This window comes from Chaetodon auriga, chromosome 2, assembly GCF_051107435.1.
Source record: "Chaetodon auriga isolate fChaAug3 chromosome 2, fChaAug3.hap1, whole genome shotgun sequence".
Taxonomy (NCBI): domain Eukaryota; kingdom Metazoa; phylum Chordata; class Actinopteri; order Chaetodontiformes; family Chaetodontidae; genus Chaetodon; species Chaetodon auriga.
The window spans coordinates 5,865,409-5,891,283 of record NC_135075.1 but is presented as its reverse complement, the minus strand read 5'-3'; the positions used below and the strand labels follow the sequence as shown (position 1 = coordinate 5,891,283).

The 25,875-nt window shown below is 42.5% G+C and overlaps 1 protein-coding gene across 1 annotated transcript in view; it reads left to right on the top strand.

Moving 5' to 3' along the window:
* The first annotated feature begins 3,267 nt into the window (after positions 1–3,267).
* prickle2b (prickle homolog 2b) overlaps positions 3,268–25,875 on the top strand; it is an 87,221-nt gene continuing 64,613 nt past the window's right edge. Inside the window, exons 1-2 of the mRNA XM_076751174.1 lie at positions 3,268–3,475; positions 3,946–4,031. Of these exons, the coding sequence (XP_076607289.1) occupies positions 3,434–3,475; positions 3,946–4,031 (128 nt within the window). The 5' untranslated portion in view covers positions 3,268–3,433. The remainder of the gene's footprint in view (positions 3,476–3,945; positions 4,032–25,875) is intronic.

Sequence of the window (25,875 nt, the reverse complement as noted above, 5' to 3'; positions counted from 1 at the left end):
ATGAAGACTGTGTTCTTCCACAATGACAGCAGCAAAAAATCCCAGTTTCAGCTCACTACACTGCCACTCACTGCACGCCGCTGACTGTAAACCAAAAAAGGAGCTTTTCTTGACTTCTTCTCGCGTTGCTCCTAGGAATAGCATGCAAGCTGGTTTCAATTCTGCCAACAATTTTTAGACTCTTAACTTAAGACTTAATGAGGGGAGTTTCAAAGTTCAGAGTCCCCAGGGTCAGCTCCCCCTACCATCATTATCATCATCATTCCTTGAGGTAATCTAGGATGACTTTGAACTGAGTCTTGGTCGTAAGCCTCAGGCCCACGTGCACACACACAAATAACGTGGATGCACAGATACAGTGCGTGTTTATCCGAGGGTGGAAGGGCTGCATTTGTGTGTGACTACATGTCTGTTTTACATATATGTGAAGATTTGTGCATTTGCCCTCTATCTCTTTCTCTCTGTGTCTCACTGCCATCACTTGACTACAGACTGTTGATGTGTAACAAGAATATTTGTTTTGTTTTTTTCCTTTTATCCACTGGTTCAACTGAGTGTCTCAAGGTTACCGGTTTATCCTTGAGAAACAGGAGAGATCTCACTGTTTCTCTGACTCAGTTCAGTTCAGTGCAGAATCATTTTGTTTTGACGCAGCAACACCTGCACTGCCATGTTTATCTCACTGCAGAAAAGTAAAAGAAAATGAAAGAGCAAAGCGAAATGTTGTGCATGTGGTAGCTTTCCTAATTTTCCCTTCTTTTAAAGTCATTTTTCCTGCAGAAACATCTCATCGTCCCTTCATAAATACATAATTTTGACGTTTGGACTGTTGGTTGGGTAAAACAAGCATTGTGGAGGTGTCACTTTGGGCTCTGGGTCATTGTGACGGCATTTCTCACTAATTTCAGAATTTATACAAATCAAACAATCCATAATGAAAATAATCATTAGTTGCTGTTGTATACAAAAGAATTAAAAACAAGAAAATCATGCTTCAACATGCAGGAGTAATGATAATTACTATTACTACTGCTTGCTCACTGATTACACACCTGAGAGGTCCCTCAGATCATCAAACAAAGGGCTCCTCACACTACCAAGAATACACCTCAAAGCAACTGATGGTGCCTTCAGCTATTATGGTCTCACTCTTTGGAACTCTCTTCCTCATGAAATTCGGTCAGCTCCAACGGTGTCTTCGTTTCAAACCAAACTAAAGACTTTCTTTTTTAAACAAGCTTTTAATTAAGGTTCCCCTGTGAGAGTACTTACAGTTGATTTGCCAAAATGAGACACTGTATCTTGTTTGTCTCCTTTCAAGACGCCTTATTCTAATCTAATCTGTGTTTTTACTGTGTCAGGATCCAGTATTGTATGTGTTTTATTGTGTCCTTTGTGTTCCTGTATCATGTAAAGCACATTGAGTCTACGCCTGGCGTATGAAATGTGCTATATAATATTATTATATTATATAATATATAATATTACTTACTTACTTACTGCATAGAATTGAATAACTGCAGATGTTAAAATTTCAGCTTTTCTGAGCACTTCTGCTCCATATTGGCTTTATAGCAGCTGTTATCAATATTTTCATGTTAACAATCAACCACATGACTACATGGATGGGAAAGTGGTCGCTCATGGTGGTGATCATTATCACTATCACCAGACCCTGTAGTTCCCCTCAGCTCTGTGGAGCTTTATAGCATCTCTCAGCTCACTGTTTTAGTTTTCCAGCCTGCAACTTGACTGCTTTGGTTCACTCTCACTGCTCTCATAGGAGTGTTATTGACCACAGCAGGCAGCTGTTTTCAGCGACAAACTGAGCACAGTGAAACATTTAGCAGCTGAGGAGCCAGACTCCCCTCAAGGAGGCCAAAACAGAGCTAAAAGAGAGAGATTATTGGACTTACATCCACCAGGTGGACACAAACACTACTCCAAAAAATTATGCTGAATGTGAAAGTTGCTGTGTCCATTGGATGCGTAAACAGGCTGCTGTTTGCTGACAAGTTCTCCAACTTATAGTACGTGATAATGCTTCAGGGTTTAGGCTACAGCTTATTTCTGCTGGCTCCAAGTGGCCATAAAATCAGTGAATGCAGGTTTAACATTTGGAAATTGTAAAACACAACTGAAAGCTTTGGAGCAGCTAGTGAATGGATCTTGTGATGAGATTGTTTTGACCATGATTTAATAAGTTGTTGTGCAATGAATTCCACTCGCACACATACCTCAGCATTGCCACCTGTCCATCTGACCCTGATTATTGACTAAAACACATGACTGTGATGTCCTTGTGTAATAGGTGGAAGGTACTATAGAACCACATTTGTTCCTTGCACCCACTCAACACAATTCACTTCACAATCCAACATTAAAGCAGGAGAGTGTCTCAAAGGTCTCGACTGTCTATAGGCAGCTTTTACATCCATGCGAACTTACTGCTACTCCATTTAAAAATAGCAAGAAAAGAAAACAGGTAGCTGGATACCATCCACTGCTGTGCATGGCAACCATCCCACAGCACTGTGCATACCTGAACTTTAGAGAGGCTGACAGAGCTGCATAATGGCTATAGAGCCTATCCTTGAACAGAATGTGCGTCCAGAAATAACATAGTTTAAGCATATCTTAGTGAAGAGTGCCTGAGTCAGAGTGAGTCACACTGAGGCTCTGCTGCTGATGCTCGAAAGCCTTTTCTCTGGTGATAAAGAGCGGGCACTTTCTTGAGAGAGGCAGCGCTGTCAGGCCACCGAGAAGGAAAAAAAAATGCTCCATGGGACACAAGAGTTGAGTAGAGGTTAGAAATTGAACTTTTCTTAACAGATGTGAATTAGTAGATGGTCAGAGACGGAGAGGGAGGAGAATATTAGCATGAATGTTGAACTGTGAGAGGGAAGGAATATTCTGCTATCAAAATGTCAAGGTTGCATTATATTATGTTGTGACTCAGCAGTGGCATCAATGGTCTTGCAACTCATAAAGTCAACAATAGGAAGCTGGTTATGTTAAGAAAAGGTGTTTGAAGGAGAATCCAATCAAAACATTTATTTCCTCCATGATTACAGCCTCTGCTGTTTGCCTTGAGGTGCTGTCAGACTGGACGTCAGAGCCCATCCACACTGTCATTTTCCGCAGCATCACAGCTTTTATCGAAGTGTAATTACAGTTTGTTCCTTTATTTTAAAAGTATTCTCCAGTATTACATTGGTTGTGAGCAAACAGGGAGGAGCTGCCATCCGGAACGGCGCAGCCCCGTTCATTAATGAGGGGGTTTACTAGGAGAGCGCTGCAGCCAGGGCTCGGTGCGTTTGGAGAAGTCGTGAGGGATATTTGAACAAATACGCTCTGACCACCTGGATCCTCTGCGCGTCATTTGTCTCGGTACTACCCGACTGTGCCTTTGCTGTCCTGGGATCAGCCTGTCATGTTCAGTCGCAGCAACAAGAGGAGGGATTCCAGCAGATCGGTAGGTAGGCAAGATAAAGTTCGAGCTTTGGTGGTTTCCATATAGTGCATGTCTCCACTTGCTTTTGCGCCCTAATTAGAAAATACGCATGTCATATATTCTTGTTTGATGTGAAGTTTGTTTTCTGGTTGTGATCTGTCCTGTTGCTACGGGGATCACGTTGCACGCTGGCACAAGTCTCACTATCGACACAGCATGAAACATGATCAAAGATGTGTTTTCTCTAGCTTTTGTTGTTAAATATAGGGCATGAGTTCTGTGGCACACATTCTGCTTACCTGGTGATGAGCCGCACAGTGTGTTGTGGGGCTCTGAAAACCACAGTCACAAGTGTTGTAGGGATACAGCAGGTGAAGTAACTCAAATGAGTCACCAGTTAGACAATGGCACTCTGACATTGCTGTTTGAACGGACAAAACTACAGTAGTGCAAACTGTGACCCATCATCTCCTGTTCCTGTTTGTCCCAAGCTTAACCCTGCCGACGAGCCACAGAGAGGACAGCCCTGTGTCACCTGTGGAGAGCAGTGTCCTGGCTTTGCCCTGCACAAATGGAGGTACCAGCATCACTTCACTGCATGCACCAAAGTCACTCTGGTGCCCACACTGTCAGTGTCCTTTCTGATGTGCAGATAATTCGTTCAAACTACTCTTTTGGTCTGATATCAGCTGAAGCATCCATTAAGGAATCAATACACAATGAGCATTTAAGCCATGAAGTGTTTACTGCCCTGCGATAGTGACATGTGACCGGGCGATTAATCCACCAGCGACTTGGCCTGTTCTTCATTGTGATAAACAGCACAAAAATAACTTCTTCCTCGTGTAGGGTTGCATTCAGGAGGAACCATTTCAGGTCTCTGGTACTTTGAAAAGAATCAGCCACCCATACTCCTGTGAAGAAACCATTGTTCAGCCGTTGCATGCTCTAAGATAATAGTTTTTACTGGACAGACCATTCATGCAGCAGGGAGGATTCAAGCCTGCTGCCTCTGCGGTCACTCTGTCACCAGTATGGGACAACTGGGAAATGCATTTATGCAGTGAAACAAACTGTATATTGTGGAAAAAAAAAAGTGATCCGGCTATTAAGTGCAGGTGGTTTGGGTTAGTGTGTGGACGAGTGTGACTAATGTGCGCAACTCTGTTTTTAGGAATGCAATACAAATAGCATCACGCATGTTCACACTGAACATGGTTAGTTGATCAGTGTCAGCTGGTTCTTGTAGCACTTCAGCAACAGAGACGCTTTATTAGCAGTGCGGACTAAATAGAGATGTTGTGAGTTATATTAGTGTTTCGCTCGTGTTTCAGTTTGTGGAAACAATAAAGCCCAAAGGCACGTTATGTACTGATTACAGATCCTACATTGTAATGGTGCAACACAATAAGCTGCTTGACTTGGAAGATTATTTGGGGAGAAGAGGTCCAAAGTTATAAGCTCAATAAAACTGAGCAGTGTGGAGAAAAAAGAATTCAGTTTAAATTTAATTCAGCTGCACACTTTAATATATCGCACAAGAGAATACAATACATCGCACAAAACTACAGTATTCTGGCAAAAAGAAGTCAACCAGGATGGAGCCAGTTTATTTGAAGTTGACATGGCAGCCATGGATTTGTCAGGCATTTTCTTTCTTAATGGGAACCCACAATGGAAGGGGAGGGTCAGAACCCTAAACACCATCCAGCCTGCGTTGCTGCAAAGTAAACTATTACAGGGGCAACAGTGGGCTCAGGAATGCAGCCTTTAATTGCCCGTCTTTGCAGTCTCACAATAAAAAGTCAACTTTTTCCCCTCCGACAAGCTGGAATAAAGCGCTGTCACTGGACACGGACTTAAAGAGCTGGAGTTTGTGTACAGAGGCAAAAGGCTGTTTTATAGGTCCAGCAAGTCTTTGTTCCCGTGGTGAAAACTTGCCAATTTCACAAAGAATTTCCTGTCTTCTCCTAAAGTAAAAATAAATGTGTGTTCATGCTAATTTAGCAAGGTATGGTAGTAAAAGTGTGTTCTGGAATGTGCTGGACTTTCTGTGACCCTGAGGTTAGAGATAGAGAGGTGGAGGATGCAGGTGTTCACATACTCTTTCCTCTGGTTACATACCAGATGCTGTTTGTCTGTTGCTAAGATGACTGAAGGCAAAGCACCAGTTTCAAATAAATTTGGTTTTCTAATGTAAATATAATGTTATTTTTCAGCATTGTTGTATTCTCCAACTCACATGTACTCTACCAGGCATGATTTATCTGATGTCTTTCAAAGTTGGCAGTTAGTGGTTTGGCTCTAGGGATGGCAGTGTCACTCCATCTCAATCTGTGGTGCAGAGAGAATGGATCCCAATGACTTTTCCTCTGGAGTCACAGATTTACATTTGTGGTTTCGAGTGAAATGTCTCAGTAACTATGGGATGGATTGCCATGAAATTTGGTTTAGACATTCCTGATTTCCCCAGGATGAGTTCTAATAAACTTGATTATGCCTTAACTTTTTATCTAGCGCCATCATCAGGAGAAAAGATGATTGTGTCCAGTACTTGGTTTATGACCTAATAGCCTACCAACTACACTATAAAATAAAAATAAAATTCTCATCAGCCCGAGCTGCACTTTATATTCAGTGATAATCAGCAAATGTTACCATGCTAACACACTAAACTAAGATAGTGAACATGGTAAACATTATACCTGTTAAACGTCAGCATGTTAGCATTGTCACTGTGCGCATGTTGCCATGTTAGTGTTAGCATTTAGCTCAAAGCACCGCTGTATCTGAGTGTGCACATCACAGAGCTTGAAATTCCAGCAATCTAGACAACCATTTACCCACATTCAAATTTCAGCTAGCATGTTGTATGTTAAATGTTGCAGCTGGTAATTTTTAAGAAATTTAAAGAACACCAGCTGCTGTCATACATGAGGGTAAAGCAGTGGTTCCCAGTGTGGCCCCCAACAAATCGGTTTAGTTTTGTCACCTTGTCACAGGTTAAGGCTGCAGTGTGGGCATGAGTCATTAGCAGTTTGACCAAAGTTTACTTTTTCTTTAACTGATGTTTCTCATTTGAAGGGTTTTTGGAGACTTTATAAGATAAAAGTATTTAGTGAGAAAAATGCAAAAATGAAAGAAAATCCTAGAAATAATGGGACCCCTTCATTAATCTTGGACCTCTCGGACTGTCCTGATCCCTGCACAACACTAACATTTGATGAGTGGAGTTCATGTGCATAATCAAGTCTGTAAGTATGTTCTGGCGGGTCGCCAATGCATTTTCATGCCATATTTCCTGTAAAGCAAGCTTTGCATTGACATTGTTTGATTTCTAAAAGGATTATTTTCAGAGCACCACTGTGAATTTTCCTTTTGCATGTAATTCATGTGTATTCATGTGTTGTTTGTCAAGGCATAGCCAGGAGAAGTGAAGTCCTCGACAATACTGTAAATTACAGTGAATAGTGCTAGACTATGCTACACACTCACCACGCCTTTAACGTGTTTGTGTCAGAATCCATTAAAATATTGATACGTTCTCTAAATATTCCATAGGTGCGTATACAGTGCAGGCACTGTTTTTCTCCCTTTTCTTTCTTCCTCTTCCTCTCCTCTTCCGTACTGCCTCTATGTACGATGTTTCCACTAAGCTAAACTCCTGGGGGTGTTTCATCCTGGTCCTTTATAGTAAGTTGACTGAGTGTGTTGAAGCATTTCCCATTTAGAGTCAAGAGAGGAGCGTTGGGCATTTAAAATCACCCAGGCCTACCAAAACATTGCTCTCAAGAATTTGCTGTAGATGTTATTAAACTCAAATACGATGGTTAAATCGAATCGCCCACGTCTGCAAACTTTAAAGAACAAACATTTCTCAGTGATCTAAAAAAAATGTGATTGCAGACACAAGTGGCTGAAATCAGGATTCTCTCATGCTGTGCAGTCTCATTCTGTGTGATGGAAGTTTGCTGCAGAGCTGCTACTTCTTGATAATGACAGAAGCAAGGTCACGGTTCACAAGTCTAGATGGGTGCCCATTGGCTAACAATGTGTGGTCCACCTAGCGTGGAGAGGCATGTTTAAAGGCCTGGCAGAAGATTTGGGACACCGTTCTTCTCTCAGTTTCCCTTGAGACCTCTTGGGATAAGGTGGCGGAAGTTACTGTGGAAAAAGACACCTCTGCTCACCCTGTTGTGGGTAAAAAAAAATGGATAGATGAAAGAGGAGCCTCTGTCACCTGGCTGCTTGTGTGTCAGTGTGCCTGTGTAAACTGAGTGGCCCTCTCTGAGCAGGTTCGGAATAGGAGTAGATTCTCCTTACACAACATGCTCCTTCTGAATTATTAATAGTTGCCTGTGGCTTGATTGATTTTCTTTGTGCTAATGAGACTCATTACCAGGCTTATTAACATGTGCCCTGAGTGTGAATGTGCTACCTGATCGGGCTGATCACATGACCCTCTTCTGCACGGTGCCGATGCATTTTAGAGCTGCGTCTAATGTGCGCTTAAAAGGCTACACTTGACCTGTTGGAAGGTTTAGGTCAGTCCAGACATGAGTCAGACTACAAAGGAGGATTTATGCCATTAGATCTTGCCATTTGCTAGTCCTTCATTTCCTCTAGCCAAGAGCACAGCGTAAATAAAACTTCATTTAAAGCAGCAGGTTTAGTTCAGGTTGCCAGAGCTGACTGCCGCTGGACAGAGCCCGTCCTTGTATGCAGCAGGGCCTTAGCTGAAACTTAAGCTGGCTAAGCGCAGCAGTGAGGGGCCAAAAGAGGAGGAGAAAAGAGGATGGTTGCAGTAGAATAAGAGGGATTGGGGTTGAGTTTTAACCCGGCCCTGAATGGCTTGGTGACGTCTGTCCCCTCGGTAACCCAGTCTGATCTGCATAACACAGGCCGGTCCCGCTATTCACTGTGTTAACAAGATGGCCTGGCAAATAAAACTGTCAGGGCGCCCAGGCATATGAATGGGCTCTGACTATTCTGGCAGAGAAGAAGAAGACTCAGTATGAGGTGAGGGGAAGAGAGAAAAGGAGAAGCCATTGGTGGTCGCTGCTACACAATAGAAGCTCAGCAGATTTATCACTAAAGCTATGTCTGTGTATTTGCATGGAGATGCTAAGCCTCCTCGCTCAGTAGTTTCCAGGGTTGAAAACACTCTCCGCCCCGCTGCTCTCTCTCCCTTCCTGGGCTTGTTTTGGAGCAAAAAGCAGCAGCAACTGTGGTAGCACTCGTGTGGGTCAGGACGCAAATGACTTGTTAAGCTGGGCTTTTTATTGTGTAAATGGTGTTTTGTCTTTGTCATTTAGAGGAGATTTGTTTTGAAGGGGTTAGATTTTGACAGGCCTGCGGGGTCATGTGATGTATGACTGATGTTCACAGATAATGTGAACCTGGAGAGCCGTGGAGCCCTGATATAAATCATAGTGTGACCTTTGGCTTCTCAGACAGTGCTGGGCTGAACTTGTCACTTCCCATCCCTCTTCTTTCACTCTCTTGGTCGTCCTTCTGCTGCTGTTTTCTCTCTTGTTCTCTCTGCCTCCTTCTTCCTGTTTCTTTTCCCCTCATTTCCCCCCCATTCTATCTCATTCAGCCCCCAACTACACTCAGGTAAATACACAAAACACAGTGTTTGATTGGTCTGTACTGGCACAGTCTCATTGAAGATTATGCATGGCGGCCACGGAAACAAAGATGGTCTACGCACGCAGTCGGTTGATATCCTGAGGGGCCTGATGGTCAGCTGCTGAATTCCAGTGAAATCCCGGCATCAAAACGCTGACATGACACCAAAACACATACAGAGGTCACAGCTAGAGAATGCATTCACGGCTGAATTCCTGTAATATTCCTAATTTCCTGTCTCCCTGGGGTTAAGATCGGCTGGGGTTTTAATAACGAGTGCCGGTAAAGAAGCATTTGTTTTTCAGCAAGCATACAGTCCTGAAATACTAAATTAGAAAATTGAGATGTTGTCATTTTGAATGCTCACAATGTTTCACTGCCCTTGGCACGAAAGCACCCTGTGATTCCTCGATATAATTGTATTAGCTACTCTGAATGTATGCTCAAGCATTGATAACAACCCATTTTATTGCTTTTTCTCAGAATACTTCACGCCTCTTCTGTTTGATTTGTTGCGACACAGCGGCATTGTGTCAGATCCTATCAACAGAGAGGAAATGATCCCTCTCATCTGGTTTAGACACAGCTTACAATTATGCACATGACACCTCAGCCAGAGACAAAGAGAGTGTACGAGTGTGTGACTGTGTTTCTGTTCTGTGTGTGTCCTGCGGTGGTTTTAGGTAAGCATATTTGGTGCATGCGTTTTATGTGTTAAAGAAAGATGGATGTGTCATCTCGTGCACCAGGTGGGCTCCTTACGGGTAACAGGAGATCCTGAAAGGTGTTGGGTTGCTCCTGGGCTCTATACTTGTAGTTGCTTTGGTAACTTATCTAACTCCTGTGTTGTTAGTACTGCATGATGTGTTTGACAGCCTGTGCGCTGCAGACAGCAGTGTGTGTATTTTCATTTGTCACTAAAGCTGCATGTGAAACTACAGTAACAAGAATGCAGTGCTGTTGTGCAGTCAGAGCGAGAGCCCATTTCTCCCCTCAGTACCTCAGACAGGCATGTTGACTGCACCCTCACCACTGTGATGCCTCTTTTTTTAGTTCTACTCAAGCTGAGCTATTCAAAGGTCAGTGTGTCAGCCCTGCATTAGAATTATTGCTGTCATTTAGACTGTGGCAGCTCTGTTTGTATTAGCTTGTTGTCTCTCCAGACATCATATTTTCTATCAAATCTTATCATGTTTGTAGATGTCTTGTTTGTAGATTTTCTTTCTACCTATAGCATCAAAGTAACAAACAAACAAACAAACAAACAAACTCTGAGTGAGTAAGATTCTCTCCCAAGCTGTTTAAAGGAATCTCTACTGTTCAGCACTCAGCTGTTTTCCTCTGGGTTGGTGAAGTACCCCAAACTGACCAGCAGGAGGCAAACATATCCAACTTAGGCACACTGAACGCCAATAGCCTCTTTGTTTGCAACAAGGTCAACACTGTTGTTCCAAGCTCAAAACAAGATCAAAACTGAAATTTAATTTGATTTGCCTTGATTTGATTCCATTTTTGGTGGGTGTGGAGTCTTAGGTGGTACAGTCTAGGAAAAAGGGAAATGCCAGGCTCTGTTGGCATAGTAAATCAGTCCATCCTCACTTTTATTTCCTTTTTCCAATGTAGGAATGATAAACCATAATACTGGATTACTACATCATATGACTACTTAGCAGCCAAAAGACAAAAATAAACGTCCACATTATGATCGATATGAAGAGAATCTTAAACTGCACAAAGTGCACTCAGCACTGTTGAATAATGCTGTAATCTAATCAAACCCAACATACTCTTTTCCGTACAGTCTCAATGGAGCTTTATTGTTTTGGACAGCTGTGTAAGTCTGTGTAATATTTTCTAGCAGCTTCTGCAGTAAAGCCAGTAGCTTTACTCTGATCCACATCTCCAATATTTTTCCCTGCTTCTGTTATCAAGGTCATCTCTAACAGGTGCTCATGCATTTGGATTAAGACTGATAGGCATCAGAAAAGTCCTCTTAGTCCCTCACAGAAGATGGTATGCGTGTGTGTTTGGATGTGTGTGTTTTAAGCATAAGTGAGTTTTACTTAATCTCTCCCCTTTACTGACTATCTATGAAATCACTCTTATGTCTCACTCTTAATTCAAACTTGTACTTCATAGAAAAAATGTAAGTGTGTAGGTCAGTATCATCGTTAAATGTTATTTTTCCTGAATGATTAACTGTTTCTGTTCATATCTGTCATTTTGCATGGATGAGAGGTACCCGTGATGATGAAGTAAGTTACTGCTTGTTGAAGAGAGTTCAGTCAGAGCTGGAATAAGTGATGAAGCAGAGACACAAAGCGTACGTACATAATTCCCAGTGTTCTGCAGCAAAACTATTGGGCTAGAAACTCTGTCCTCAGTGAAATGATGAAAAGTAGTGCTGCCTTACAAATTACTCATAATCATAAATGCATCAAAGGATGTAATTGACATTCGGTGTAAGCACTGTTTGTAGCCTTGTATCACTTGTAGCTAGTTTTCACCCTTCTCAAATCAGTCAACCTCTGTAATTCCCCCTGACCTGTGCACTAGCGATGCTAATTCTCCCTGATTTTTGCCCTGGTGCTGATCCGTGCCTTAATGAAGGCTTAGCTTGCTAAGCTGCCTTTGAACTGTCACTGGAAATAAAGGGAGGCAGGCTCAGTAACGTCATATACACAGCAAGTTAGCATTTACTGTGATCAGGCCTACAATTCCAACCCGCCCACCCCGGTAGAGAGTTAATTCATGTCATCCTGACTGTTTCCGTTCGAGTTACTCCATGCACTTTCGCTGGTGGAGTGTTCAGCTTTTGACTTCTTGCTAGCTGATATCATTGCTCTCTAAAGCTTCAGATGAGTTTTGCTCTTTGTGCTTTGAACAAAAGCATATCTACTTGGTGTTGATGTACTCTGCGTTACTTAATGAATTTGGTGCAGCCAATGGTAACACACACCATTGCTTTTCCACCTTCCTATCTCTGTCACTCTCACACACACATAATGACTAAGAAAGTTTTCATTTTATGTTAGAATGCACACACCTGCTCACCTGCTTAATTCTCATTCAGAGTCTGCATTCCCATCCTGTTGTGTAAGCTCCATGGTCTCCCATGGGTTGCACTCAGCTCTCAGCAGTCTTAACAGCTGCACGCTAACTCATGGGGTGCTTGAAAACACTTACTGGATTAGATTTGTCTTGGAATCATTAAAGCCTCTCTCACATCAAACTCTGATTTCCTTATCGGCTAAATGAATAACTGGATTTGGTTTAGCTCTGGACACATGCAGGTGTGTCTCTTCATAGAAGTGATGGTATAAAGTTGGAGGAGATGGATGAAAGACTGCAACTAACAGTTAGTTTAATTATTGATTAAAAAGGTCATGTCTTCAATTTGATTATTTTGAGCAGCAAACTCTCCCAAAAAATAATTTTTATATCATTTACAGTGATAAGCAATGCTAACCCTTAAATTCCACCAGGTGCGTGACACCCATGTTCTGTCCATGACGTGTCTGACAGGGCTGCCATTATAATCAATGTGTGCAACTCCACTGGGAATGTTCTGTCTCTGTATTTTAGAAGCGTCCCAGAAGCAGCTATTTTTGATGGACAGTAAATTTTCAGAATAAAACACCATGTGCAGACCCCTGACCATACATCAACAATAAATGCTAGTAGAACTGAGCAAAAAAAAAAATCATTTAACTGCAAAGCCTGCTTACCCGTTGTAGAAGCACAAATATCAAGGGAAATGACCAGATTTCACTAACTTAACAAAATCAGGCAGGAAAAACGTTAAGGTGCTTCTGAAACACACCAGGTGGGGATTGTAGCTGTGTGGAGGATGGAACAAAAACGTGTTGCAGATGTGATGTTACGGAGATGCACTGTTGTAATCCCGGGGTAAGAGCATGGCAGAGCTTTGAGCATGCATGGTGTGGTACTTTAGTGTGTTAGCATACTGACATTTAGTAATTAGCACTGAACACAATGTACACCTGAAAGTCCAACTATTTCATTAGATAAACAACAAATCAAAATATTGGATAAGCAGACATTTTGACCTGATGATGGTGCTAGAAGAAAGATCAAGGTATCTGCTGAGGCATTTCAGCAAAATCCAAAAAAGTCAAAACCTGCTGGTTGCACAAAAGGAAAAGTTACCAATTGGTAATCATCAACATGTCTAGAATACATCATCTGGGAACCATGAACATCTATACAAAATTTGTGGTCAATGAAGTAGATAGTGAGATATAATTGGAACTTGAGATGTTACAATTTACCCTTGCGGGGGTTATTAAAATCTTAAGCAAATTCTGTGGCCATCAATCCAACCTCATGGTGGTGTTAAGGGACAAATTGGGGAATTACCAAAGTGGTTGTGAGATTCACCATCGGGGAACCATTTAAGCCTGTACAAAACGTCATGGCAATCCATCCAATAGTTCCGATGCTGCTGTCCCTCGAGACGCACTGATAGCATACTGAAAAAAAACGGGACACAACAAATACTTACATTTGAGAAAAAGGAAATCAGCAAATGTGGATTTTTGCTTCATAAATGACTTAAACCTTTCATTTGTTATCAAAATTGTCAGTAATTAATTCTGATGACTAATCTATTAACTAGCAAATTGCTTCAGCAATAGATGGACAGTGCAGGGAAGACAGGATTGATGGAAAAATGAAAGTGTAACCAATGGATAAAATAAGTATTTCTTCTTATTATGTGCTTTCTTCTTACTTGTAGTCTGATTCTGACATGCCCTCTGCATCACCACATCCACCTCAGCTCACTTACCCCTCATCCCAGTGGGCCCCTCTCGCTTTCCTCCCTGCATTTATCCATCCGTGCATCTCCTCATCTATCCAGCGTCAAGGCTGCCAGCATAGTGCAGCAAGGTTTAAGCAGTGCACCACTTCAAAGACCTCTTTGATTATCTCCTCCTCATGTTTTATCCCCCCCCGTTCTCTCTGTCCAGCCACCTGTTCCCATCCGGGGGCTGTGTGAAAGAGAAAACCCTTGATCATACCAACAGTGTGGTTTGAACACACAGTCCTCAATGGATTTCATGTATTTGGAAGACTTCCTCAGTGGTGGGGATTTTGGGAATAGAGTGTTTTATGTCGAAGGTTGTAACAGCCAATAGAGGTCAGCATTGTACAACAGCACAGTAGTGCATTATCCCAGTTGTCATCTTTGTATCATGGACAGATGTATTAAGCTGAGGTATCAAAATGACCAGGAATGAATACTGTAAATTAATGATAACAGATACTACAGTACAACACTGGACAAAGATCATTACTTTGTTTATTAGGGTGACCTCATAAGTTCATTAGATGCTGACAGTTTCTCTTTGATTCCCATTACTTTAATGACTTGGCCTATTTCCATTACAGACCCCAAATCCCAGTGGAGCCCAAAGCCTCATTCGTCCAAACTGCAAAAGAGGAGCTTGATGACTCTGCAGTGTTAAATTATTTGATTGGCTTATTGATTCAGTGAGCGTACTGATTATTGGTTGTCTTAAGTAGCATATAGACCCAAGAGAATTGACTGTTGCTGTCTAATATTGGAGAAAGGGCCCAGACAGCCACTCCATCAAACAGGATGGAGGGGAAAACACACCTCCTGTGTGCTGTACTAATGGACATTTTTGATACCGCGTTTTCAAAAGACCATACGTGTGTGTATTGAATTTTGTTTGCGTGTTTTGCTAAAGTCCAAGTGCTCTTCTTACCTACCTTATTTTTCTTACCTAGTTAAACTGTCAATGTTGACCCTTGTACATTCCTCTTATCCCCTGTCTCTCTCCATCTCTTCTCTCTCTTCCTCCCTCTGTCTGTCTCTGTCTCTGTGTGATTTGTCATCATCTGAGGAGTGGGCGAGGTGTCGTCTTAGTTCTGCTCACAGTTCTGCATGAGTCAAGGCTGAATCTAATAGGTTGGATGAGCTGTGATGCTGTTCCTGCTTCTGCTCAGGTGGTTCACCGACGCTTTTTCTCTGCAGTGTATTTGCTGTTCATCAGCCCATGTGGCTGTGTATACGTGTTTGTGTGTGTGTGTGTGTGTGTGTGTGTGTGTGTGTGTGTTTGTGTGTATTAATAGCAAAGAGGCTCTTAAGTGAAGCTTCATGGATGAGAGAGTAGAATGGCTCTCAGTGCCAAACTGTACAGGTATCTATCAACTGATCTGGGTGCAGAGGGAATGGAGGGGGGCAGGAAGCAGGAGATGAAAAAAGGCTCTGAAGCATGGCCAGCTTCCTCTGATAGAGACCTGAGAGAAGTTACACACTGCTTCACTGAGACATCAGGTCAGCACACACACACACACACACACACACACACACACACACACACACACACACACACACACCATGGAGAAAACATGGAGACTATTGTAATGATTGTGCTTGTGTTGGCTGATGCAGAGGTGTTCATCTGAAACAATTCAGAAACATTTTTGAGATAGATAAATAGGCTACAGTTCTGCCCCTTTATGGATTTTGCTACAGCCCAACAGATTTTGAGGCCATTGCCTATATCACCATTTGAGTTTTAAAAATTGGCTGATGATATATTGCCAGATTTTTAGCTGTAATTGTGGTGTGGTGTTTGGAATGTTGGTCGGTCAGTTGAAATATCTCTTGGATGGATAGTCATGAAATTTTGCACAGATATCCATGCTGCCCATTGGATGGATCCTGATTTGATGATCCCCTGACTTTTGTTGTATTGCCACCACCCAACCAAAGTTTTCTCTTATCCAGTCAAATATCTACTTGAGATGGATTGCCACAGAATTTGGACAGAAATTCATGTTCTCCGAAGGATGAACTGTTGTAACTTTGGTGATCCCTCAACTTTTCTTGTAATGCAAGTCAAGATTTAATTTGTCCAGTACGTTGGTTTATGACAAATTAATAAAAAACAACATCCTCATCAGCCTCAGTGATTTGTGTTTGGTGCTAATTAGCAAATGTTACCATCCTAACATGCTACACTAAGATGTTGATCATGGCAAACATTAGCTTCTAAACATCAGCATGTCAGCTTCTTTACTGGGATGTTTGCATGCCATCATTAGCAATAAGCTCAAAGCAGCACTGTGGATACATACAGCCTCACAGAGCCGCTAGCATTGGTGTCGACTCTGATAAGGATCCCTTAAAATAGTTTTTTAAAAGAGTTGTGACCAAGATATGTGCAGAGAGACATTTTTACAGCTGAAGAATAAACTTCTCAGTGCTGCCTCGTGGGCAAGCTATATTCCTGAACAACCTCAATCATACTTTTGACATTTCTGCAAAGCAATTTCTTACTGCGCTAAGCTATTAGCTGATATGTCAGCTTGGTTGATTTATCAGTCCAGCTCTCTGCATTCCCAGAGTTAACTTTTTAAGACGGTATTTCTGTACTCCTGTACAGTTTAGATTGAAGAGACAGACGGATAGATGGATGGCATAACGTGGCAAAGGCTGAATTCAAACACACGCAACACATTTTCGCCCTGCATGCTGTAGCCAGTTCAGACAGGAGGAAGTGAAGTTGACATGTACTTTTAAGGCCTGCGTGTTGCAAAGAGACAGCGTGGGCACAGACATTGAGTCATTTGGATTAAGATGGATGGAAATAGGAGCCAGTAATGCCGACACCTGACAGCGTTACCTAGCAATCAGATTGAAGCCATCATCACCCTCATTGCACAAAGTGGTGTCTCTGTTGCTTCAGTGTAACAACTTAAAGCTCTGCGCATTTCAATGTTGCACTCATCGTCTCTCTTCTCTTTCTTTCTTTATTACTCACTGGTTCAGGTTTATTTGTGCAGGTTGACTAGTTGCCAAGGCGATAAGTTTGCTGTAGGTTTTCTGGTGCCTTGACAACAGGCCAGACAAGCACTGTAATATCAGTGTGACAATAGGAGCAGAACAAATAAGGATAGACAGTGAACTATAGAAGTCAGAACTAAGGAACAAACAGGCTGGTGTTGCTCACTTGATGTCAGACTTCGCTGAGTGTTGTTTTCTCTCCTTGTGGTCACTCATACTGAGTAGCTAAGGCCTGTAGAGGCAGAGTTGATACCCAGAGAGAGTTCAAATTGTTTTTGAGGTTGGTATTGGTGGGGGTTCAATCAAATGTTTGGAAGTTGCTTCAAAAGCTTTTTGACCCCCACTAAGAGTCCAACTCTGTGGGAAACACTGCACGCTTTTTTTTTTCTGATGAAAAGTATCAAAAGATCAGGATTCAGTTGCTAAACTGAACTTGAGGCTCACTCCCTAACCTGGATTTGATACAGTTATCGAAGTTATTTGACATTATCAGCTCAGAATCGAGCACTCATTTGTTTCCGTGTCTTCACTCGAATGGATGCTCTCATCAGCAGCATAATCTAGTGCTTTGCTAGATTCCAAATTGTTTGAATTTTTGCCAGTGACATTTGATTGACTTCCTTCTGTGAAACATAAAACAGACACACAGACACACAGACACACACACACACACACACACACACAAAAGAATCGAAACCAGACTTTTGTGGAGTGCAATGCTTCGATATATATGTAAAGGAATGTCCCTGATCCATCTTTACCGAGTTGTGCGGCCCCGAGAGTGCTTCAGTTGTGGAGGTATGCCTTCCATTTGTAAAGTTTGACAATCTTGTGAAACCAGAGAGCAGAGTAGCTAACCAGCAAGGTAGCCTTTCATTGTAAACCCCCTCTGTGATGCATTTCTCAACCTGATACTCTTGTAGTTTGGCCAGCAGACAGACTGTAACAATTCTTGAAATTGATGTTGAAAGGGCTCAAATTAGCTTTGACTACAATTATGATACCTAACACTGGAGACATATATGGCCTGGGAAGTTAGAGTTGAAAAAAATAAATAAATGTGCACCTGGAAATGTAATCAGAGTCAGAGCCTGCAGTCTCACCTCTGACTTGGTCCAGTTTATTGGAGGATGATTCACATCAACAGTGTGGCTGTGTCACACGTTGGTCTCAGGGGCTGACGTAAAGCCAGCAATATGTGATCACACTTTCTGTGCTTCAGGCAGTGTTCCAGCCTGCTGCATCAACCTTCCCATTGGTCTTCTGTCACGTAACGGACCCACATTTAAGCCTGTGTTATCCTGTCCAGCCATGACGGTGAATGTGACTTCATAAGTGACAGCATGACTGCATAGTCCAGAGGCGGACAGCAGAATGAGCTGATCTGTTGAATCAAAAGGCTGTTGTATGCATGTCAGAGGTCAGCTTTTAACCAGTAAATCCCCTTTTCTCCTGTCTAATCCTCTACCCATGGGTTTTCCCACACCACAGGGCTCATCTCGGACCAATCAGAGGCCAGACAGACAGGCGTGATGGCTCCCGATGGCTTCCACAAGCCTCAGACAAGATAAACAAGTAGTCTGATGTCCAGCAAAGATCCAACTCATGTTTATACAAGCGTTACAGTAAATTCATCATTTTATTATGTCAGATAATTGATGTTAAACCAAATTTGTGTCCATCTATTGTAGTAAAAGGGGCTGTTGTATTAAAACAACACAACATGTTTTGGAAGATTGACGATGTTAACCATGAGTTGATGTCATCCCTGTGCCCCAGGTAAAACATTCTAGCTATTCGAGCAAGTTTTCTGGTGTGTTTAGAAGGTTAGCACTTGAAGTAACCATGGTACAATAATATGTGAATAATCCAGAGCCTGAATAACAAGATGTTTCTCAGTTCTTCCCATCCTGCCAAGATTGTGTGAATGCAGCATATTCTTAAACATGCACAAGAAAAACATTTTCTGCAGCAATCAGTTTACTGAAATTTTGCTATAAATGTTACACGTGGCTAGATTTTCCAACAGGGACAAAGTGGGCATCTGGTTTGGGGGTTATCTCTAGGAACCCCAAAAACCCCAATTTCACTATGGGTCACGTAATTTTAAGTACAATTTTGTACATGAATGTAGGATTTAAGATGAGCACTGCATTATTATCTAATCTCTGTGTCAAAATAAAAGTTTAAGATAATTAGTTCAAGTTCTTCTCATGTGGCACATCAAGCTAACTGACACACAGAAACCATCAGGTAGTATTCCAGCATGGAGTTGAAAGCAGGGGGGTTAGTAGGGGCCCAGCAACAAGTTTATGCTTCAGGAGCCTCTTACACCTTACACATCATCAGTCTGCATTTGGTCTCACAGAGTTTCAGCAGTCGGGCCAGTAAAGCTGACTGGACTTGCTTAATCAGGCTTGTGATCGGCACTGTGTATTTCTGCATTCTTTAACGGTGAGCTTAGCTTTGCCTCAATTCACCCCCTCTGTAAAATAATGTGGCCTGGGGCCGACACAGTCCACAACACACACACACACACACACACACACACACACACACACACACACACACACACACAGGCTCAACATTTCCCCCACAGCCCGAATTGCTCATTTGGTGTGGAGATCAAAGACTTCAATATTTATAAGTGGTCTTGGGGTGTAATTTGTTTCTCGTTTTATTCTGACGAGACCATTCCCAGTCTTCCCTTTTATTTATCTATATGTTTATTTATTTATCTGTTAAAGCCAAGCTTCTTCCTCCTCATTAGAGCCGCTTTAATGTCCTCGCTGTGCTGAAACTAATTGATATATAATGAACGCTGTGCGAGCACATTTGGAGTGAAATGTAAATTGTTTGCCCGGCAGCTCTGATGATGAAACAGGAGGAAGACAGATTGGATAACCCGCAGTGTATGGAAAGTCCTGAGTCCTGTCATGTGGGACCGTGGAGCTCACACTGCCTGTATATTTTTTATGGCACATTTTAACTCCCATCTGGTTGGCTTATGAGACTCTTGGCTTTGTTTGTTTGTTTATCTTCTAATGTGTTTTAAGGCCGTTTTCATCTTCTCAGCCCTTTATAAGCCGACGTTTGATCCGCATCTGTCACGGCCGCGAGTAATGACGCCCCAGTTGTTTCCTGATCTGGTTTACAGGCAGCGAGCTTGAGCCTCTTGTCTCTGATTGACATGTGAGAGTAACTGTCTTGTAATGACAATGGGGTCAGATAGATAATAGTTGCTATATTGTGTGTGTTTGGGGGATGTGGAGGTAAAGTTTTGCCTCACTCTCCTCCTGTTTTTGCTTTTTTAATTAGCATTGGTGTCAGCACACAGGAGGGATATGGAGTGTGTGTGTGTGTGTGCGTGCATGTGGGAGGTGACAGGTACGGGCTAACATGTGTGACAGCAGGTGCTAAATGCTGGAGACTCTTTGTTTAACTAAGGGATGTCCTGAGGCAGGTGTAGCCCACGCAACACCATGTGCACCTGTGTGTGCGTGTGGCACACATGTCTGGCTGTGCTTGGCGGCATACGCAGAATGGCCTCAGCAGAGTTATAATATTTAATAGCTTGACACCTGAGCCAGAACGCGTGCCTCAGTTTATGTCCCATTGTCAGATGGCGCTTAGCCCAAAAATCCAATCTCATGTTCCAATCTGAAGACAATGCAAGATGGTGTGGACAGCAGTGGGACGTCCAGCGTGTGAGAGTGTGTGTTGCTTAAATGACCTTTTGGATTATCCTGACATGACACACTGACCTTGTTGTTCTCTTAATTGTGACCTTTTATCATAAAGTCTGGAAAAAAAAACTCATTTCCATTAGTCACCGCTCGAGGGTCCTTCCTTTCCCTCTGTGTGTGTGTGTGTGTGTGTGTGTGTGTGTGTGTTTGTGTTGCTTGTTGTGTGTGAACACTCATTCATTCAGAAGACACACACACACACACACACATACACACACACACACACACACACACACACACACACATACACAGATGTCAAACTGATAAAATTTTAATTGAACTGTTTCACTGTTTTTTACCTCTCTGTCTCTGTTTCTCACCAGGTAAGCCTGTCACGTCTTGGTGTGTGTGTGTGTGTGTGTGTGTGTGTGTGTGTGTGAAGGTGGTGTTGAAGGTACTTTCAATGGGGCTGCTCACTGAGTCCCAGCTCCACCTCTGGCCTGTTTGAATTGCAGATGCTCTAACTCAGACAAGCTGTGCTCCAAGTCCCTGAATAATGAATCTCGAGCACAAGGGGAATGGTTGATGGGAGCATGTGTGTGTCTATATCTGCTGTTTGTGGGTTTCTGTTTGTTTCTGTGTGTGTGTGTGTGTGTGTGTGTGTGTGTGTGTGTGTGTGTGTGTGTGTGCGCGCGCACCAGCCTTCTTTAGTATGCCGTGCAGTGTTTGTTATGTTGTTGCTGTGGCTGGTGGTGGGGGCAGAAGATACCGGTTCTCTGCTGATGTTTCTTTTCAAACTCTTGAGTGTGTGACAGTTGATTTATAAGAAAGGTTAGAAAGATTTGATACTTACTGTGATCACAGTAATTTACCATCTATTCATCACTGATTCTCAACAAATGTAATGATTAACAATTACAACTATATAATTTCCTATTCAGTCAGTAAATCCCATGAAAAGACTGAAACAAACAACAAATTCATATACAGATGAGATATCTGCTAGATTATTCCTCTCTGCCAGAGACCTCCATTGTTGTTTAAAGGAGACACACTTATTTTCTTTCTTGCTGGATTTTAGATGAGAAGATTGATACCGCTGTCATACTTCTGTCAGAAGTATGAAGCAAAAAGCAGCAGCCAGTTAGCTTAGCTTAGCACAAAGACTGGAAACCGGTGGAAACAGCCAGCCTGTCCAAAGACAGAGCAGTAAGATTCTAGGATATAATCGCTCCTGAGACAAATAGTCCAGCACATAACCCTCAGTAAAACAACAACCTGCTGATTTTACTACTGCATTTTTGCACAGATTAAACATTGAGATATAATGTGTTCATTTGTGAATTTAGAGTTTTGTTACCTTTGAACAGAGTCAAGCTAGCTGTTTCTGCTGCCTTCCATGTTCTAAGCTAAGCTAACCAGCCATCAATTTTCTCATCTCACTTTCTATAGGAAGCGAACAAGCATGTCCCAAAGTACTGAACCACTCCTTTAAACAGACCAATTAAAAATACTCAATTTGCCTCCATGCTAATAACATGGGTGCTATAGGTTGCTTTGAGTCAATCACACATACGCCATTCTGCTGCTTTAAATATTCACCATGGCACCAAATGTAGCAGAACAGTCCCCAGCAAATTCACTTCACTAGCTTTGGTCTGATGAATGATGATGTGGGACAATAGAAGGGAGAGTGGATGGGTCTGCTTTACACACACACACACACACACACACACACACACACACACACACACACACACACACACACACAGATCAGTTGGTCTTGCCTCACTGCCTGCCTGCCTGATGCAATTGGACTTTGGTTAGTCGACACCTGTGTGCTCCAGCAGGTTATAATGGGGAGAGAGTGATAAAAATACAATGTGTGTGAGAGAGAGAGATTGTGTGTGTGTGTGTGTGTGTGTGTGTGTGTGTGTGTTTTCTTCCAACTGAGAGACCAAGAGGCAGGGGGACACTCTAACGCATGCATACGGCTGCAGATGTAGACATCTAGTCCTGAGAAGTCTCTGTACTAAACTGGAAATTCACCCCAGAAGGGACAGAATCATAATTTCGGTCGACATCAGGCTTCACGAGTCCCTGTGGAAGCGACTGTGATGATAACTGTCTGACAGCTGCGAAGCATCCACAGAGCACTTGGTGGATTTGGCAGAGCTGCCGGAGCGTGAGCGTGCTTGGCCTAAAAAGTTTATAGTCTCAGTTGCACAACGGAGGAGAAACATCAATGCCTACACACGCTCATGTCGAGCATCGCTTGTGTTGTAAGGAGATTCTGACCCTGCTGTTGCCTGGAAGTGTCAGTTTCATAACCGAAATGGTGTTTTTATAATAACTGCCATTACTGCGCTGGCTTGTTCTTTTAGTGCTCAGCTTTATAGTTGCACAATACCTATGAAGCAATTTATTAGAATAGCTGTCACATCAGCTTACTTTCCCAGAAGGCTTTGTGACAGATAAATTCTAATGATCTTCCTTCTGACATCATTTTATGTGGACAGTTTTTAGAGGCCTAAACTATCCAAAATTTCAACAATGACAGGCAGTAATTCAAGAGACATTAGGAAAAAAATAAACATTGTCATCTTGTGATGTATCAGATTTTCTATTGAACCTTTGGGGGTTTCCGCATCCAGTTTGTGAACCATCAAGCAGGGAGTGATAACATGTGTGAGTGTAAGGACAATCCAGCCATTGCGGCTATTATAAGTTCTTTTAGTGAGCTAAAGTGTGACATCATGCATGGGCGTTGTAGGTGAAACTGAACAATATTAGAAAATATAATGTAGGAGAAGTAACAATGACTTCATAACTCTGTAATACAACAGTGTTTGTGTGTGTTTCTGTTGTGTTTAAGTAAAAGTTGACTGAGTTGCATTAATCCTCTGGCTGCCATCTGTTGTTTGACCTCCCCCTTATCACACAACCAGCCTCCACTGGTCTTTTGTGTGTGTGTGTCCATGCCCAATGATGTGATGTTTGTTTGTGTGTGCAGACCATGGCTGTCAGTCAGCCATCATGGAACAGACGAGGGAGGCCGGGGGTGTCATTAGCAAAGCCCAGCATAGGCCTTGTTTAGGGTTAATAGGGTCGTGCTCCTGCCAAATGTGCACATGTGGGACTTATTTCAGTCCAGAGGTTAGCCTGGCAGAGGGGGGCGGCTAGTTTTGGGGTTCACTTGCTAAGTGGGCATCCGTCATGATCATATTTCAGAGTGCTTTCATTCATTGATTCAGGGCAAGTATCTAAGCCATTACAATTCAGGAAGCTGATTGAAATTCAGCCCATGAACCTGAAAAACCAGTGTGAGGGAATAATGAACAATCGACTTTGAGAGATGAATCGCTCGTCCGGGCTGCACCCAAGTTTACTGAATGGAAAAGCAACTCTTTAAGATTTTTGGCTTTGTTTGCTGTTTGGCCAGGTGTTGATTGAGCCTCATAACACTTTTGTGTTCCACTGACTTCCACTAAAACAAAGGTGGGGAAATCCTCATCTGTCTGTATAGAATTTGTCTCTTTGTTCTGTACTGGAATCAAAACTTGGTGAACTTTGGTGCATTTGGGGAATGCAGCAGTCTTGGCCGACAACAGGAGTCTGTAATCCTCACACCATTTGCTGCTTGTTATTTTTATTGTTATTTGTAGGTCTACTGTATGACTTTTGATAACACACAAACCAAAGAGGAACTGCTGCAGGAAACTGAGATTGTGCAACATTTTGGGAAATATGTTTATGCTTTCTTGCATGTCTGTATACAAAATATGAAGCTATCACCAGTAGCCACTTAGCATAGTTATCATGAAGACTCAAAAACTGGGAAACAGCTAGTGTGGCTTGCTCCAAAAGTAGTAAAATCAACCCATGAGCACCTCTACAGCTCACACATTAACATATTATATCATATTTGCAAAAACAAAGCTTTGGTGTTTATGGGGGGATATGTCACAATTTCATGGCTGGGTACAACTACTTCCTGGAATCATGTTGTCAATTTGAGACTTTCAGACAACCAGCGAAGACTCCAAGAATTCATGGGGACCAGAGAGCGGTATCAATCTTCTCATCTAACCGTCAGCAACAAAGTGAAGACATGTGTTTCTGCTACTCCTTTAAAGGAGAAACCCGACTAAATGAGTGGAGAAACAGTGAATGCAAATTCTTCCATAGAAGGCACAAGGGGCCATGAAAGAGTAGGAAGATGATGTGAATCATATGCTGTGGTCTTGACTTTCAGTGGATCTCAACCTGGTTGGACACCTATGGAGGATTTTGGAGCGACATGATGCCCTTTCTAACACCATCATCAGAACACCAAATGGTGCTCGTCCCTCCAGGGGAGTTCAGAGACTCTATTCCAAGAATCTCTGAGGCTGCTCTCTTACTACAACACTCAAATGTTGTGTTTTGTTCAGGACAGACACTGCAGTTTATTTGGGCTTTATATGTAGTTTATTTTGACAAAAAGAAAGCTCTGGTGGGGTCTGATCTGCGGCCAGTAACAGACACTAAACCATACAAACACCTCTGGCCAGTGGGCACACAACTCGAAAGCACTCGTTTCTGTGTTCTGGCTTTCAGCATGATTTTGACTTTAGGCAGTTTGCCCAGAACTTGCAGTGTTTAATCACAGTGCTGTGAGTGGGCAAGCTAGCCTGACTACTAGAGTCCATAGTTGGTAACATTTTTATATCGTCTCATGGTCAATGTGCGTATTTAGAGCAATGAGCCCCCTCAGTCCAGTCAGTGGCTAATCAGAGTCATTCATCTGAAAAGCCCTCGCAGAGTTCAGTCAGAGTCTGTAGGTGCTCAGCTTTTACAGTATGTAGATTGAGGTCAGTAGTCTTAATGAGGCATGTTTATTCTCTCCCCTGTCATCACGCTGAATGTGATTTCTTCAGTTCAAGCCACCGTCTTTTCACACCCACTCCGCTACTGCTGCTGTTCACTCTTTTTCCACTCTTGCGTCACTGCTGCTTGTTCTTCAACTGTTCTCAGTGATATTTCTGAAGGTCTTTGTGGCATGAGTCATCCCATTTCGCTGCAATTTTGTCCTGAAATAGGTTTGAATTGCGACAGCATCAACTTATTCCTTCTGGGAGACAGTTTTTAAGCTCCTTAATGGAATAAGGTTGAGGCAGAGTTGTGGTAGTCTGGAGGCGTCCATAATATGAGATCCTGTCCTGCGCTGCTGTGTGGGATGTGTACTGTTTGCTGTTGACAGCTTTGCTTTCACACGTTCTTGT